This window comes from Bombina bombina, chromosome 1 (genome assembly GCF_027579735.1).
Source record: "Bombina bombina isolate aBomBom1 chromosome 1, aBomBom1.pri, whole genome shotgun sequence".
Lineage (NCBI taxonomy): Eukaryota > Metazoa > Chordata > Amphibia > Anura > Bombinatoridae > Bombina > Bombina bombina.
The window spans coordinates 1,253,120,595-1,253,141,455 of NC_069499.1; the positions used below are offsets into that span (position 1 = coordinate 1,253,120,595).

At 40.7% G+C, this 20,861-nt stretch overlaps 1 protein-coding gene across 1 annotated transcript in view; it reads left to right on the forward strand.

Annotated features, from left to right (window-relative positions):
• The first annotated feature begins 245 nt into the window (after positions 1-245).
• LOC128648165 (solute carrier family 66 member 2) overlaps positions 246-20,861 on the forward strand; it is a 199,920-nt gene continuing 179,304 nt past the window's right edge. Inside the window, exons 1-2 of the mRNA XM_053700827.1 lie at positions 246-301; positions 9,356-9,589. Coding sequence (XP_053556802.1) covers positions 9,396-9,589 — 194 coding nt within the window. The 5' untranslated portion in view covers positions 246-301; positions 9,356-9,395. The remainder of the gene's footprint in view (positions 302-9,355; positions 9,590-20,861) is intronic.

A 20,861-nucleotide genomic window follows, 5' to 3' on the forward strand; every position in this document is an offset into this window, starting at 1 on the left:
TTATAGAGCAGTCAGTGCACCACTATCTATTTTTGGTCCCTCTGGCAGCAGCACATTAGAAAGGGTGCCCTGTGTGTCTAACTTTTTCAGTAGCCAGGAATGTGTGTTAACATCCAGTATGTTTATCTGCAGTCCCTTCCAACAGATCTCAGTAAGTGTAACAAGTCTGTAATTACATCCCAAGCAGGAAGTTCTCCTGTTTACATTTTTACAGTTGCCTCCTCCTCTTCTCTAGCCCAGACCTGTTTCACCCGAAGTGTAAGACTCTATCCACAGCAACCTGAGTAAGCCAGTCGTACTGGTGAGTATATAAGCCACTACAACAAGAAAGGTGGTACATCTATATGCATCTGTACAGTAGCCCAGCTGTGTATAGCACAATGTTGTCATACATACCACTACTAGATATGAAGAGGAAAACAAGCTACTTAACAGAGTTATTAAACTACATTCTTGTTATGGAATGTGGATGATTTAAGGCATCTTATTCCTCTTCTGAAAACAAATCAGTATGTGTTTAGGCAATAAAAAAAAACTAAGGGCATTCACTTTTTATTGCAAGGTCAAGCAAGTTATGTTCAGCCACTAAGATAGTTGTAAATATTGAAGTAGTCTAAATAAACCCTTGCTATAAAAATATTGATTTCTTTTATATTGAGAAGTATATTTACTGTCCTTAGTATTAATTACAGAGTTATTTGTTTGCTAAATAGGGTTACCGTGAGAGAGAAGCTCTCAAGGACAAATATATATATATATATATATATGTATGGTTTGTGGCAAAAAAATAAAAATAATAATGAAATCAGCCAATCACAAATGCATATTTAAGTATAATCTGTGAACTCTTGCACATGCAAGTAGGAGCTGGTAACTCAAAAAGTGTAAATATAAAATGACTATGCACATTTTGTTAATAGAAGTAAATTGGAAAGTTGTTTAAAATTGCTTGCTCTATCTGAATCATGAAAGTTTAATTTTGACTTTAGTGTCTCTTAATGTCAGCTTTTAGGGTAAACATTCTGAATCATTTAAATTTGCATTTCAGATAACAAGTACATTTTTCCTGAGTACATATGACATATAAAACAAAATTCTAATTTATTTCTAATGGGACCAGAATCATTTTCAGTATTGGAAGTTGCTTCAGTATTTTTTACAGTCTTTTTATTTTAGACATTGATCAAAATAGTCTTTACTTTAGTTATTAGGGGCTGACATTGCTTAGTATAGTGACTTATTTGACACGTGTTGAGCAAATATGAACTAAGTAAATACCTGGGGGAACCTTGAAACTGGTTAGAGCAGTAGTGGATATAGAAACCATACAGCAGAATAGAATGTTCATATAATGAAAAAATAGTCAAAATTGACACATATATTCTGGGTTTTTATAAATGAAAGTATTTGACAAATAGTTGTTGGAAAATACCCCATCACTGAAGCACTTCCCTGACACATCAGCAAATATGGGTATGGATCTAATACCACCTGCTACATCTAGTGATAGTTCTGCAAACACACTCAACCCGCTCAGAATTTGAATTTCTTAAAGGGATACCTAAATTTTATACTAAACCCAATTTTCTTTTCTTTCATGATTCAGATAGAGCATGCAATTTTAATCAATTTTCTCATTTACACCTATTATCATGTATTGTTCATTCTTTTGCTATCTTTATTTGAAAAAGCAGGAATCTAAGCGAAGGAGCTGGCCCATTTTTGATTCAGCACCCTGGATAGCACTTGCTGATTACATTTAGCCACCAATCAGCAAGTTCAACCCAGGTGCTGAATAAAAAATGGTTCGGCTCCAAAGCTTACATTCCTGCTTTTCAAATAAAGATAGCAAGAGAACGAAGAAAAATTGATAATAGGTGTAAATGATAAAGTTGCTTAAAATTGCATGCTCTATCTGAATCATGAAATACAAAATGTGGGTTTAGTGTCACTTTAAGCAGTGCAGAAGTAATAGCAACAACTATTCCTTTCTGAAGAAGCCAATATATCATAACAGAAACAGTACCCTGTGCATTAGCCTGCATTGCTTCCACTGACTCCTTTCCATTGCTGCTTTTACTGTATCACAACAAACTTGAACAGCAGCAGTAGTGAGTGCCAGTGCCGATGAAGACAGGGACTCTGTCAAAAATCCCCAATCAAATGCAATAGAAAAAGTAGAGGTCCACAGCACTTTCTTAATGATCAAACTTTTATTCTAGACAGGCAAGCGACCTTTTGGGTTCAAGTTAACCCTTATTCAAGCTATACTGTCTGTAATAAAAGTTTGATAATTAAGAAAGTGCTGTGGACATCTAATGTTTCTATTTTTATTTCCATAGCTGCTTTTAGGAAGATAAAATGCAGGGGATCAAAAAGAAATCTTCCACATTGCGTTAACCCTTTAAGGTAGTTTAACCCTAACCTCCTCTTATTGCAAGCTAACTCCTGAAAATAACACAAATTACTTTATACCCTAACTGCGCTGACTCACACCCCCAGCACACTTTAAAGGGACATTACAAGGGAAAATTACATACTCAAATTCATTAGATCATCTCACTTTAAATAGTTCCAATATTGTTCTATGTATTTAGTGTTTAATTCTCCTTTAAAAACAAAAATAAACTAAGTATAAGTTAAAGGGACAGTCTAAGATACAATTACAGAAAATAAAAAAATCTAAGATTACATAAAATAAAAAAACAAAATGACCAAATTTGAAAAAATTATACCTTATTTTGGGGGGGCTTTTTTATTTTCTTAGGGATTAGGTATAATTTTTTCAAATTTGGTAATTTTGTTTTTTATTTTATGTAATCTTAGATTTTTTTATTTTCTGTAATTGTAGCTTAAAGGGACAGTCTACACCAGAATTTTAATTTTGACTAGACTGTCCCTTTAATTTATACTTAGTTTATTTTTATTTTTAAAGTAGAGTTAGTTTTTTTATTTTAATAGTAACTTTAGTATTTTGTAATTTAGGTTATTTGGATTCATTTAGGGGGTGTTAGGTTAGGGGGTGTTAGGTTTATTGCGTTGTGGGCTTTGGCGGTTTAGGGGTTAATACTTGAATAGGAAATTTGCGTTGTGGGTTAATGGCGGATTTGGGGTTAATAGTTTAATTAGGCATATTGCGTTGTGGGGGGTTATTGGTTAAGGGGTTAATACATTTATTATTAGTTGTAAGAGGGGGGATTGCGGATATAGGGGTTTTATGTGTCGGGCTTATTTTTGGGAGGCGTGTTAGACTTTTACGGGAGATTATATATTTTTTTACTTTTCTTAGGCGCCGGCAGTTTTTAAAGTGCTGTAAGTCACTAGCGACTCCAGAAAATTGTATTTACGCTTATTTCTGTACATCACTAGTTTATCAGACTTACAGCACTTTATGAGCTTCCGGTGGGGTTTATTGGATAGCCCGATTTGCGAGGTGAAATTACGGGTGGCGTGAGTTGCAGCGCTTGCGCTGAAGCCTGCACTGTATATGTAATCTCGCCCCTGGTGCTTTTCTTTTTTTAACATTCTAATAATGAGAAATATGTATTTAAATAGATAAATGTTCTACAGTTTATGTGCTAAAAAACATGGATTGTATTTTTATATGTAAATAAGGATTTTTTTTGTGCTTAAATTACATTGCAAATGTGCCTATTTCTCCTCATCAGTTCTCTCTCATATTTGACTGATTTAATATTTTATTTCTGCAGACTTTCAACCCCAACAGTAATAGGAAAGGAGACTTAATTTACAAGCGCTTTCCGTGTCAACACAGTTGATGGATTGGTTAGCTAGTTAAACAAGACATAGGAAGAGCTTGTAGCCCAACGTGGGATTTTCCACATCATCAGGGAGGGGGGAGCAAAGTGTCTTTAGTGCTGTTTAGTTTAACTCTGTAAATTACTTTTTTCTACAGTGTTTTAAAATAGGATTTTAATGTTCTGTTGTTTAGTTTCTGAGAAACTCAAAACGCCAAAAAGTGCCGTTCAAGTTCCTTTACTATAATTAAATCACAATTATTATTTACGTTTCTGAAGGATGTTCAAGCTCCCACTATTGGTGGCAAACATCACCAAGTCAGTTCATAATCTTGCAACCACCGGAATCTCACAGCCGCTATCCACTTCCTTAAAAGGACACTAAAGTCAAAATTAAACTTTCATTATTCAGACAGAGCAAGTAGTTTTAAGAGAATATCCATCATTAAATTGTGCACAGCCTTTTTATATGCACACTTTTTGAGGCACCAGCTCCAACTAAGCATGTGCAAGAGTTAACAGTGTATACATCTTTCTGTGATTGGCTGACTACTGTCACATGATACAGGGGGCTGGCAAGTTAAAGAAAATTTTGAAATTTGTTAGAACATATCTACTGCTCATTTAAAGTTCAAAGTGTTATTGTATTTGTTTTTATTATGCACTTTTTGATTATGCTGATTGTACTGTTTTTACTGGTCCTTTAAGGTGAGGGTTTACGGTTAGTGTTTGGGTTCAAGGGAATATGAAATTAAAAACTAATGATTCAAATAAAGTATACAATTAAAAAATTCAATTTACTTTTATTACCAGATTTTTTATTTATTTTTTCTATACGAAGGTACCCTCAGTAGTGGGAACATTTCTTGAAAGGACATAAAAGTGCAAAAATAATTAGCAAACATTTATACCCTGACCTGTATGTAAATATGGATATTTACACTATTGCTTGCATGTAACTATCTCTGGCATATTTGAGCATTTTAAAAATGTTGATACATTTGATAAAAGAAGTAAATTGGAAAGTGTTATGCACTTTATGTCTGAATTATGAAACTTTAATTTTGATTTCCATGTACCTTTATTTTAAGGCTGCTGCCATGTAAGCCTCTTGCCCATTTGTTTAGTAGAGCCTTATGATTTTCTAATGAATAAGAACATCTACTCTTAACCCCTTAATGACCGCAGCACTTTTCCATTTTCTGTCCGTTTGGGACCAAGGCTATTTTTACATTTTTGCGGTGTTTGTGTTTAGCTGTAATTTTCCCCTTACTCATTTAATGTACCCACACATATTATATACCGTTTTTCTTGCCATTAAATGGACTTTCAAAAGATACCATTATTTTCATCATATCTTATAATTTACTATAAAAAACATATATAAATATGAGGAAAAAATGGAAAAAAAACACACTTTTTCTAACTTTGACCCCCAAAATCTGTAAACACATCTACAACCACCAAAAAACACCCATGCTAAATAGTTTCTAAATTTTGTCCTGAGTTTAGAAATACCCAACGTTTACATGTTCTTTGCTTTTTTTGCAAGTTATAGGGCCATAAATACAAGTAGCACTTTGCTATTTCCAAACCACTTTTTTTCAAAATTAGCGCTAGTTACATTGGAACACTAATATCTTTCAGGAATCCCTGAATATCCATTGACATGTATATATTTTTTTTCGAAGACATCCCAAAGTATTGATCTAGGCCCATTTTGGCATATTTCATGCCACCATTTCACCGCCAAATGCAATCAAATAAAAAAAATTGTTCACTTTTTCACAAATTTTTTCACAAACTTTAGGTTTCTCACTGAAATTATTTACAAACAACTTATGCAATTATAGCATATATGGTTGTGAATGCTTCTCTGGGATCCCCTTTGTTCAGAAATAGCAGACATATATGGCTTTCGCTTTGCTTTTTGGTAATTAGAAGGCTGCTAAATGCCACTGCGCACAATACGTGTATTATGCCCAGCAGTGAAGGGGTTAACTGCCTTTTTTCTGAGGACGTACCCTGCACGTCCTCGGTCATTAAGGGGTCAAAGTACCACACTAAAGTCAAAATTAAATTTTCATGATTCCGATAGAGCACGCAATTTTAAACAACTTTTCAATTCACTTCCATTATCTAAATATGCATAATCTTTTTATATGCACACTTTTGGATGCAACAGCTCCTACTAAGCATGTGCAAGATTCACAGGCTATATGTACATGCATTTTGTGATTGGATGATGGTTGTCACATGAGTGGGAGGGAAAATAGATTTAACTTTAACATTTGTCAGAAAGAAATCTACTACTCATTTGAAATTCAAACACACACCTATATTACGAGTTTTGCGTTAGAGGCTGTGCGGTGCTAACGAGCTGTTTTCCCTCACCGCTCACTTACATGCAGCGCTGGTATTACGAGTTTTCAGAAACCCGTTGTTAAAAAAGACAAGAAGTGAGCGTTGAGCAAAATTTTGCTCATTACCGCACTCCAATGCCAGCGCTGCTTAAGTCAACGGGGAGAGCCGGCTGAAAAAAAGTCTAACACCTGCCAAAAAGCAGCGTAAAACTCCTTAACACAGCCCCATTGATTCCTATGGGGAAATAAAATTTATGTCTACGCCTAACACCTTAACATGAACCCCGAGTCTAAACACCCCTAATCTTACACTTATTAACCCCTAATCTGCCGCCCCCAACATCGCCGACACCTGCATTATATTATTAACCCCTAATCTGCTGCTCCGGACACTGCCGCCACCTACATTATATGTATTAACCCATAATCTGCTGCCCCCAACATCGCCGACACCTACATACTATTTATTAACCCCTAATCTGCCTTCCCCAATGTCGCTGACACCTACATTATATTATTAACCCCTAATCTGCCGCCACCAACGTTGCCACCACTATATTAAAGTTATTAACCCCTAAACCTAAGTCTAAACCTAAACCTAACACCCACGAACTTAAATATAATTACAATAAATCTAAATAAATATTCCTATCATTAACTAAATTATTCCTATTTAAAACTAAATACCTATAAAATAAACCCTAAGATAGCTACAATATAACTAATAGTTACATTGTATCTAGCTTATGATTTATTTGTATTTTACAGGCAAGTTTGTATTTATTTTAACTAGGTAGAATAGTTATTAAATAGTATTAACTATTTATTAACTACCTAGCTAAAATAAATACAAAAGTACCTGTAAAATAAAACCTAACCTAAGTTACACTAACACCTAACACTACACTATAATTAAATTAACTAAAATAAATACAATTAAATAAATTAAATTAAATTAGCTAAAGTACAAAAAAACCCACACAACCAACCCCCCAAATAAAATACTATCTAAAAAAACCTAAGCATTTGGATTGAGCTTGATTGGAACAGCCAATAAGAATGCCAGCTCAATCCTATTGGCTGATTGAATCTGCCAATAGGATTGAACTTCAATCCTATTGGCTGATTGCATCAGCCAATAGGATTTTTTCTACCTTAATTCTGGTTGGCTGATAGAATTCTATCAGCCAATCGGAATATAAGGGACGCCATCTTGGATGACGTCACTTAAAGGTACCTTCATTCGTCGTTAGTCCGTCGGCAGAAGAGGATGCTCCACGTCGGATGTCTTGAAGATGGACCAGCTCCGCGACGGATGGATGAAGATAGAAGATGCCATCTGGATGAAGACTTCTGCCAGTCTGGAGGACCACTTCGCCTGGCTTGGATGAAGACTTCTCCCAGCTTCGTTGAGGACTTCGGCCCAGCTTGGATGAAGACGTCTCCCGGTAAGTCGATCTTCAGGGGGTTAGTGTTTTTTAAGGGTGTATTGGGTGGGTTTTATTTTTAAGTTAAGGACTTTGGGCGGCAAAAGAGCTAACTGCCCTTTTAAGGGCAATGCCCATCCAAATGCCCTTTTCAGTGCAATGGGGAGCTTAGTTTTTTTTAGATAGTATTTTATTTGGGGGGTTGGTTGTGTGGGTGGTGGGTTTTACTGTTGGGGGGGTGTTTGTATTTTTTTACAGGTAAAAGAGCTGATTACTTTGGGGCAATGACCCGCAAAAGGTCCTTTTAAGGGCTATTGGTAGTTTAGTTTAGGCTAGGTTTTTTTTTTATTTTGGGTTTTTTTTTTATTTTAATAAGGCTATTAGATTAGGTGTAATTAGTTTAAATGTCTGTAATTTGTTTATTATTTTCTGTAATTTAGTTTTTTTTGTACTTTAGCTAATTTAATTTAATTTAGCTAATTGTATGTCATTTATTTAATTGTATTTAATTTAGTTAATTTATTTAATTATAGTGTAGTGTTAGGTGTTATTGTAACTTAGGTTAGGTTTTATTTTACAGATACTTTTGTATTTATTTTAGATATTTAGTTTTTAAATAGTTAATAACTATTTAATAACTATTGTACCTAGTTAAAATAAATACAAACGTGCCTGTAAAATAAAAATAAACCCAAAGCTAGCTACAATGTAACTATTAGTTATATTGTAGCTATTTTAGGGTTTAATTTATAGGTAAGTATTTAGTTTTAAATATTTATTTAGATTTATTGTAATTATATTTAAGTTCGTGGGTGTTAGGTTTAGGGTTAGACTTAGGTTTAGGGGTTAATAACTTTAATATGGTGGCGGCAGATTAGGGGTTAATAATCTAATGTAGGTGTCGGGGACATTGGGGAAGGCAGATTAGGGGTTAATAATATAATGTAGGTGTCAGCGATGTTGGGGTCAGCAGATTAGGGGTTCATAAATATGTAGGTTGCGGCGGTGTCCAGAGCGGCAGATTAGGGGTTAACATTTTTATTATAGGGTTTGCGATTGCGGGAGGGCCTTGGTTTAGGGGTTAATAGGTAGTTTATGGGTGTTAGTGTACTTTTTAGCACTTTAGTTATGAGTTTTATGCTACAACGTTGTAGTGTAAAACTCATAACTACTGACTTTTAAATGCGTTAGGGAACTTGACAGGGTAGGCTGTACCACTCACTTTTTGGCCTCCCAGGACAGACTCGTAATATCAGCGCTATAAAAGTCCCATAGAAAAAAGAATGTACAAAGTTTACGTAAGTCGTTTTGCGGTAAGGCCAAAAAAGTGTGCGGTCACCCTAAACCTGCAAGACTCGTAATACCAGCGGGCGTAAAAAAGCAGCGTTAGGACCTCTTAACCCTGCTTCTTCAGCCTATCGCACAACTCGTAATCTAGCCGTAAGTGATTCTGCATTTTCTTTTTATTATGCATGTGCTGATTATGCAGTTCTACTGTATTTATTGATCTTTTGAGGGGCATTTTGTGTTTATTTTAGCTCTATGGAACAAGAAAAAAGGCAGCATGACAATTGTACATATGCTTTTTTTATGTTTCTTTAACCTTATGCTGGTTATATCTTGCTGTAACAGTTGTGCACAAAATGTATGTTGGGTAGCACAAAATAGCGCCAAGTAGGACAACCTATGAACCTATACGCCATACAAATAACACAGTAATAATTTACAGTAATAATAACAGTAGTTAACAATAGTAAAGACACAAAATAACACTTTTGCTGTTCTATTCTTTCTTTCTTTTTTAAAGGGAAAGGCAGAACTTACTCCAAAGTATATGTTCTTTCAACATGGATGCTCCCGAAAACTCAGATGAAGCATGGTCCGTGCTGTCCTGGATAGCTTCGAGTTTTATTATATTTGGTGGGGCTATTCCATATATTCCACAATATCAGGAAATTAAAAGAACTTCTAATGCGGATGGATTTTCTACCTGGGTGTGCTTCGTGTTAATAGTAGCTAATATTTTTAGAATATTGTTTTGGTAAGTCAAAAGAAATGTACACAAATTACATTTTACTGCCTTGTTTCTAGACTTCTATTAAGAGTGCAAATACATCATATTGGGTCTATTCCAACATATCAAAAGAATGGTGCAAATTGCTTATTTTTTATTTTTTTTAAGTTTTTCAAATTGGAGGACTGTCCCATCCACTTGAAAACTGTGTTTATAACTCCAGTACTTTTTATGTACAATTCTACAATGTTATCTATTTTTAATATTAGATTTGAAAATGCATTATGGCCTCTATAGCCGGATACAGTTTGGCTGTTTGATAGCTTTTTTTATTCTTTTTTGCAGGCCTAGTCCATATATTATTAAATTTGATTTTGTTTGAACTCTTCTTTTCAGGGCAGCAGGTCACACCTGCTCATTTAACCTTTTAATCAGCACAAAACCTTCTTGCATTCAGCAGTTTTGTTAGATGCCAAAATGCGGAAGAAGGCTGTTGCTCGCAGCATTCGGCTCTTTTTAAAACGCCAGATTTCTTCCTGTGAAAGTGCAACACAACAAGTACTGAATTTGCACAAATCTTAGTGTGCTGCACTTTTACAAGAAGAAATCTGGCTCAGAAAAGAGCCAAATGCCATGAGCGGCCTCCTTCTTCCACATTCGGCAGCTAACGAAACTACAGAATACACATGCCTAGTACTAATTTAACAATATACAATGTATAAAAATCACTTTTAACATATATGTTCCTCTTCGAAAATGTATAAAATGTGTCACCTGTTCTGCTGTTCAGGATATTATAAGTATGATAACTGAATTTGTTAAACAGGGTCAGACTGGGACCAAAAATAGGGTCAGGCATTTTAAGGCAAAGCAGCCACCCCCAATCTTTTATTTAACTGCCCACTTACACACACTCATACGCATTCACACCACACATTCACACTCATATGCACGCACACCATTCATACACACACTCATACGCATTCACACCACACACACACACACTCATATGCACGCACACCATTCATACACACACTCATACGCATTCACACCACACACACTCATATGCACGCACACCATTCATACACACACTCATACGCATTCACACCACACACACACACTCATATGCACGCACACCATTCATACACACACTCATACGCATTCACACCACACACACACACTCATATGCACGCACACCATTCATACACACACTCATACGCATGCACACCACACACACACACCCATACACTCATATGCACGCATACCAACACACACTCATATGCATGCACACCACACACACACACATTCATATGTATGCACACCACACACACTCATATGCTTGCACACCATTCATACACACACCCCCATACACTCATATGCATGCACACCACACACACACTCATATTCACGCATACCACACACACACTCATATGTACGCATACCACACACACACTCATATGCAAGCACACCACACACACACTCATATGCACGCAAACCACACACACACATCCACACACTCATATGCATGCATACCACACACACACACACAGTCATATGCATGCACACCACACACCCACTCATATGCACGCACACCACACACATCCATACACACCACATATACATACACACACACACACTCATATGCACGCATACCCTACCACACACACATGCATGCATACCACACACACACACACACATGCATGCACATCACATACACACTCATATGCACGCATACCACACACACATACATGCACACACACACATTCAAATGCATGCACACCACACACACACACTCATATGCATGCATACCACACACCAACTCATATGCATGCATACCACACACCAACTCATATGCATGCACACCACACACACACACTCATATGCACGCATACCACACCCATATCCACACACACACACTCATATGCATGCACACCACACACACATCCACACATCCACACACTTATATGCACACATACCACACACCCACTCATATGCACGTATACCACACACACATATCCATACACACACTCATATGCATGCACACCACACACACACCCTCATATGCACAGATACCAAACACACACTCATATGCACGCATACCACACACACTCATATGCACGCATACCACACACAAATCTACACACACACTCATATGCACACACACACATCCACATACTCGTGTACACACACATCCACACACTCATATGCACACATACCACACACACTCATATGCACGCATACCACACACACATCCAGACACACACATATGCATGCACACCACACACACATCCACACACACACACTCATATGCATGCATACACACATCCACACACTCATATGCACGTATACCACACACACATCCACACTCGTATGCATGTACACCACACACACATCCACATGCACGCATAACACACACACACACACTTATATGCATGCACACCACACACACACACACACATGCACGCATACCACACACACACACTCATATGCACGCATACCACACACCCACTCATATGCACGCAAACCACACACACACTCATATGCACGCATACCACACTCCAACTCATATGCACACATACCACACACACACACATCCATACACACACTCATTTGCATGCACACCACACACACTCATATACACGCATACCACACACACTCATATGCACACATACCACACACAAATCTACACACGCACTCATATGCACACACACACATCCACATACTCGTGTACACACACATCCACACACTCATATGCACACATACCACACACACTCATATGCACGCATACCACACACACATCCAGACACACACATATGCATGCACACCACACACACATCCACACACACACACTCATATGCATGCATACACACATCCACACACTCATATGCACGTATACCACACACACATCCACACTCGTATGCATGTACACCACACACACATCCACATGCACGCATAACACACACACACACACACTTATATGCATGCACAACACACACACACACACACATGCACGCATACCACACACACACTCATATGCACGCATACCACACACCCACTCATATGCACGCAAACCACACACACACTCATATGCACGCATACCACACTCCAACTCATATGCACACATACCACACACACACACATCCATACACACACTCATTTGCATGCACACCACACACACTCATATACACGCATACCACACACACTCATATGCACACATACCACACACAAATCTACACACGCACTCATATGCACACACACACATCCACATACTCGTGTACACACACATCCACACACTCATATGCACACATACCACACACACTCATATGCACGCATACCACACACACATCCAGACACACACATATGCATGCACACCACACACACATCCACACACACATATGCACGCATAACACACACACACACACACTCATATGCATGCATACACACATCCACACACTCATATGCACGTATACCACACACACATCCACACTCGTATGCATGTACACCACACACACATCCACATGCACGCATAACACACACACACACACACTTATATGTATGCACACTACACACACATGTATGCATACCACACACACACACTCATATGCACGCATACCACACACCCACCACACACACACTCATATGCACACATACCACACACACACATCCATACACACACTCATTTGCATGCACACCACACACACTCATATGCATGCACACCACACACACACTCATATGCACGCACACCACACACACTTATATGCATGCACACCACACACACTCATATGCACGCACACCACACACACACTCATATGCACGCATTCCACAGACACATCCACACACCCACTCATATGCACGCAAACCACACACACACTCATATGCACGCATACCACACTCCCACTCATATGCACACATACCACACACACACTCATTTGCATGCACACCACACACACATATGCATGCATACCACACACACACTCATATGCATGAACACCACACACACACACTCATATGCATGCATTCCACACACACACACACTCATATGCATGCATACCACATACACATCCAAACACACACTCATATGCATGCACACCACACACAAACTCATATGCATGCATACCACACACACACTCATATGCACGCATAACACACACACATCCATACACACACTCATATGCACGCATACCACACACACACACTCATATGCATGCATACCACACACACTCATATGCATGAACACCACACACACACACTCATATGCATGCATACCACACACACTCATATGCATGAACACCACACACACACACATATGCATGCATACCACATCCAAACACACACTCATATGCATGCACACCACACACAAACTCATATGCATGCATACCACACACACACTCATATGCACGCAAACCACACACACATCCATACACACACTCATATGCACGCATACCACACACACACACACTCATATGCACGCATACCACACACACACTCATATGCACGCATACCACACACACATCCAGACACACACTCATATGCATGCACACCACACACACACCCTCATATGCACAGATACCAAACACACACTCATATGCACGCATACCACACACACTCATATGCACGCATAACACACACACATCCATCCACACACTCTTATGCACGCACACCACACACACATACTCATATGCACGCATACCACACACACACACACACTCATATGCATGCATACCACACACACTCTCATATGCATGCACACCACACACACACACTCATATGCACGCATACCACACACACATCCACGCTCATATGCATGCACACCACACACACTTATATGCACGCATACCACACACCCACTCATATGCACGAACACCACACACACACTCATATGCACGCATACCACAGACACATCCACACACCCACTCATATGAACGCAAACCACACACACACTCATATGCACGCATACCACACACACACTCATATGCACGCATACCACACACACACTCATATGCACGCATACCACACACACACTCATATGCACACATACCACACACACATCCATACACACACTCATTTGCATGCACACCACACACACACACACTCATATGCATGCATACCACACACACTCATATGCATGAACACCACACACACACACTCATATGCATGCATACCACACACACTCATATGCATGAACACCACACACACACACTCATATGCATGCATACCACACACACTCATATGCATGAACACCACACACACACACACTCATATGCATGCATTCCACACACACACTCATATGCATGCATACCACACACACATCCAAACACACACTCATATGCATGCACACCACACACAAACTCATATGCATGCATACCACACACACACTCATATGCACGCATAACACACACTCATATGCACGCATACCACACACACACACTCATATGCATGCATACCACACACACTCATATGCATGAACACCACACACACACTCATATGCATGCATTCCACACACACACTCATATGCACGCATACCACACACACATCCAAACATTCCACACACACACTCATATGCACGCATACCACACACACATCCAAACACACACTCATATGCATGCACACCACACACAAACTCATATACATGCATACCACACACACACTCATATGCACGCATAACACACACACATCCATACACACACTCATATGCACGCATACCACACACACACACTCATATGCATGCATACCACACACACTCATATGCATGAACACCACACACACACTCATATGCATGCATTCCACACACACACACTCATATGCACGCATACCACACACACATCCAAACATTCCACACACACACTCATATGCATGCATACCACACACACATCCAAACACACACTCATATGCATGCACACCACACACAAACTCATATGCATGCACACCACACACACACTCATATGCACGCATACCACACACACACACTCATATGCACGCATACCACACACACACACACACACACACACTCATATGCATGCATACCACACACACACTCATATGCATGCACACCACACACACACTCATATGCACGCATACCACACACACATCCACACTCATATGCATGCACACCACACACTTATATGCACGCATACCACAGACACATCCACACACCCACTCATATGCACGCAAACCACACACACACTCATATGCCACACTCCCACTCATATGCACACATACCACACACACATCCATACACAAACACTCATTTTCATGCACAGCACACACACACATACACTCATATGCATGCATGCACACCACACACACACACCCTCATATGCACGCATACCACACACACATCCACACACACCCTCATATGCACAGATACCAAACACACACTCATATGCACACATACACTCATATGCACGCATACCACACACAAATCTACACACACACTCATATACTCATGTGTACACACACATCCACACACTCATATGCACACATACCACACACACTCATATGCACGCATACCACACACACATCCAGGCACACACATATGCATGCACACCACACACACACACTCATATGCACGCATACCACACACACACACACTCATATGCATGCATACACACATCCACACACTCATATGCACACATACCACACACACACACACATCCACACACACTCGTATGCATGCACACCACACACATATCCACATGCACGCATAACACACACACACTTATATGCATGCACACCACACACACTCATATGCACGCATACCACACACACACACACTCATATGCATGCATACCAAACACATATCCACACACACACTCATATGCATGCACACCACACACACATCCACACACCACACACCCACTCATATGCACATATACCACACACACATCCATACACACTCTCATATGCATGCACACCACACACACACACACACATATGCACAAATACCAAACACAAACTCATATGCACACATACCACATACAAATCTACAGACACACTCATATGCACACACACACATCCACATACTCATGCATACACACATATCCACACACTCATATCCACACATACCACACACACTCATATGCACGCATACCACACACACATCCACACACACTCATATGCATGCACACCACAGAAACATCCACACACTCTTATGCACACACACCACACACACACACACACTCATATGCATGCATACCACACACACACACACACACACTCATATGCATGCATGCACACCACACACACACACACTCATATGCATGCACACCACACACTCATATGCATGCACACCACACACACACTCATATGCAGGCATACCACCCACCCACTCATATGCACGCATACCACAGACACATCCACACACCCACTCATATGCACACCACACACACACACTCATATGCACGCATACCACACTCCCACTCATATGCACACATACCACACACACACACATCCATACACACACCACACACACACACTCATATGCATGCATACCACACACACTCATATGCACGCATACCACACACACATCCACACACCCACTCATATGCACACCACACACACACACACTCATATGCACGCATACCACACTCCCACTCATATGCACACATACCACACACACACACATCCATACACACACCACACACACACACACACTCATATGCATGCATACCACACACACTCATATGCACGCATACCACAGACACATCCACACACCCACTCATATGCACGCAAACCACACACACACACACACACACACTCATATGCACGCATACCACACTCCCACTCATATGCACACATACCACACACACACACATCCATACACACACTCATTTGCATGCACACCACACACACACTCATATGCATGCATACAACACACACTCATATGCATGAGCACCACACACACTCATATGCATGCATACCACACACACACTCATATGCACGCATACCACACACACATCCACACACCCACTCATATGCATTCCTACCACACACACATCCAAACACACACTCATATGCATGCTCACCACACATACATCCACACACAAACTCATATGCATGCATACCACACACACACATATGCACGCATACCACACACACATCCACACACTCATATGCATGCACATTAGACACACATCCACACACACACTCGTATGCATGCATACCACACACACACACACACCCACTCATATGCATTCCTACCACACACATCCACGCACCCACTCATATGCATTCCTACCACACACACATCCAAACACACACACTCATATGCATGCACACCACACACACATCCACACATATGCACGCATAACACACACACACTCATATGCATGCACACCACACACACACACTCATATGCACGCATACCACACTCCTACTCATATGCACACATACCACACACACTCATTTGCATACACACCACACATGCATGCATACCACACACACACTCATATGCACGCATACCACACACACATCCACACACCCACTCATATGCATTCCTACCACACACACATCCAAACACACACTCACCACACATACATCCACACACAAACTCATATGCATGCATACCACACACACACACATATGCATGCATACCACACACATTCACACACCCACTCATATGCATTCCTACCACACACACACTCATATGCATGCATACCAAACACATATCCACACACACACACACACACACACATATGCACACATAACACACACACACTCATATGCACGCATACCACACTCCCACTCATATGCACACATACCACACACACACACTCATTTGCATGCACACCACACACACACACACACTCATATGCATGCACACCACACACACTCATATGCATGCATACCACACACACTCATATGCATGCGTACCACACACACACTCATATGCACGCATACCACACACACACATCCACACACCCACTCATATGCATTCCTACCACACACACATCCAAACACACACTCATATGCATGCCCACCACACATACATCCACACACAAACTCATATGCATGCATACCACACACACACACACACATATGCACGCATACCACACACACATCCACACACTCATATGCATGCACACCAGACACACATCCACACACACACACTCGTATGCATGCATACCACACACACACTTATATGCATGCATACCACACACATTCACACACCCACTCATATGCATTCCTACCACACACATCCACACACCCACTCATATGCATTCCTACCACACACACACATCCAAACACACACACTCATATGCATGCACACCACACACACATCCACACACACACATATGCACGCATAACACACACACACACACACACACACACACACACTCATATGCATTCCTTCCACACACACACACACTCATATGCACGCATAACACACACCCACTCATATGCATTCCTTCCACACACACATCCAAACACACACTCATATGTATGCATACCACACACACACACTCATATGCACGCATACCACACACACACACACTCATATGCACGCATACCACACACCCACTCATATTTATGCATACTACACACACATCCACACACCCACTCATATGCATTCCTTCCACACACACATCCAAACACACACTCATATGCATGCACACCACACACACACTCATATGCACGCACACCACACACATGCATGCACACTAAACACACACATATGCATGCATACCACACACACACTCATATGCACGCATACCACCACCCACTCATATGCACGCATACCACACACACATCCACACACCCACTCATATGCACGCATACCACACACACATCCACTCATATGCATGCACACCGCACACACATACTCATATGCACGCATACCACACACACACTCATATGCATGCACACCACACACACACACACTTATATGCATGCACACCACACACACACTCATACTTACACTCATATGCACACATATCACACACAGACACTCATATGCACGCAAACCTCACACACACACTCATATGCACGCATACCACACACACACTTATATGCATGCACACCACACACACATACCCACACACACACTCATATGCACGCATACCACACACACACTCATATGCATGCACACCACACACACACACACTCATATGCACGCATACCACACACACATCCATACTTACACGCATACCACACACATATCCACACACCCACTCATATGCATGCACACCACACACACACTTATAAGCCCACATACCACACACCGACTCATATGCACGCATACCACACGCACACACTCATATGCACGCATACCACACGCACACTCATATGCACGCATACCACACGCACACTCATATGCACGCATACCACACGCACACTCATATGCACGCATACCACACGCACACTCATATGCACGCATACCACACGCACACTCATATGCACGCATACCACACACACACTCATATGCATGCACACCACACACACATCCATACTTACACTCATATGCACACATATCACACACAGACACTCATATGCACGCAAACCTCACACACACACATGCATGCATACCACACACACACACTCATATGCACGCATACCACACACTCACTCATATGCACGCATACCACACGCACACACTCATATGCACGCATACCACACGCACACTCATATGCACGCATACTCATATGCATGCATACCACATGCACACTCATATGCATGCACACCACACGCACACTCATATGCATGCACACCACACACACACTCATATGCATGCACACCACACACACACTCATATGCACACATATCACACACACTCATATGCACGCAAACCTCACACACACACTCATATGCATGCATACCACACACACACTCATATGCACACATACTACACACTCACTCATATGCACGCATACCACACACACATCCACACCCCCACTCATATGCAAGCATACCACACACACATACACTCATATGCATGCACACCACACACACACACTTATATACACGCATACCACATGCACACTCATATGCACGCATACCACACGCACACTCATATGCATGCACACCACACACACACTCATATGCACGCATACCACACACACATCCATACTTACACTCATATGCACACATATCACACACAGACACTCATATGCACGCAAACCTCACACACACACTCATATGCATGCATACCACACACACACACACACTCATATGCACGCAAACCTCACACACACACTCATATGCATGCATACCACACACACACACACACTCATATGCACGCAAACCTCACACACACACACTCATATGCATGCACACCACACACACACTCTCATATGCACGCATA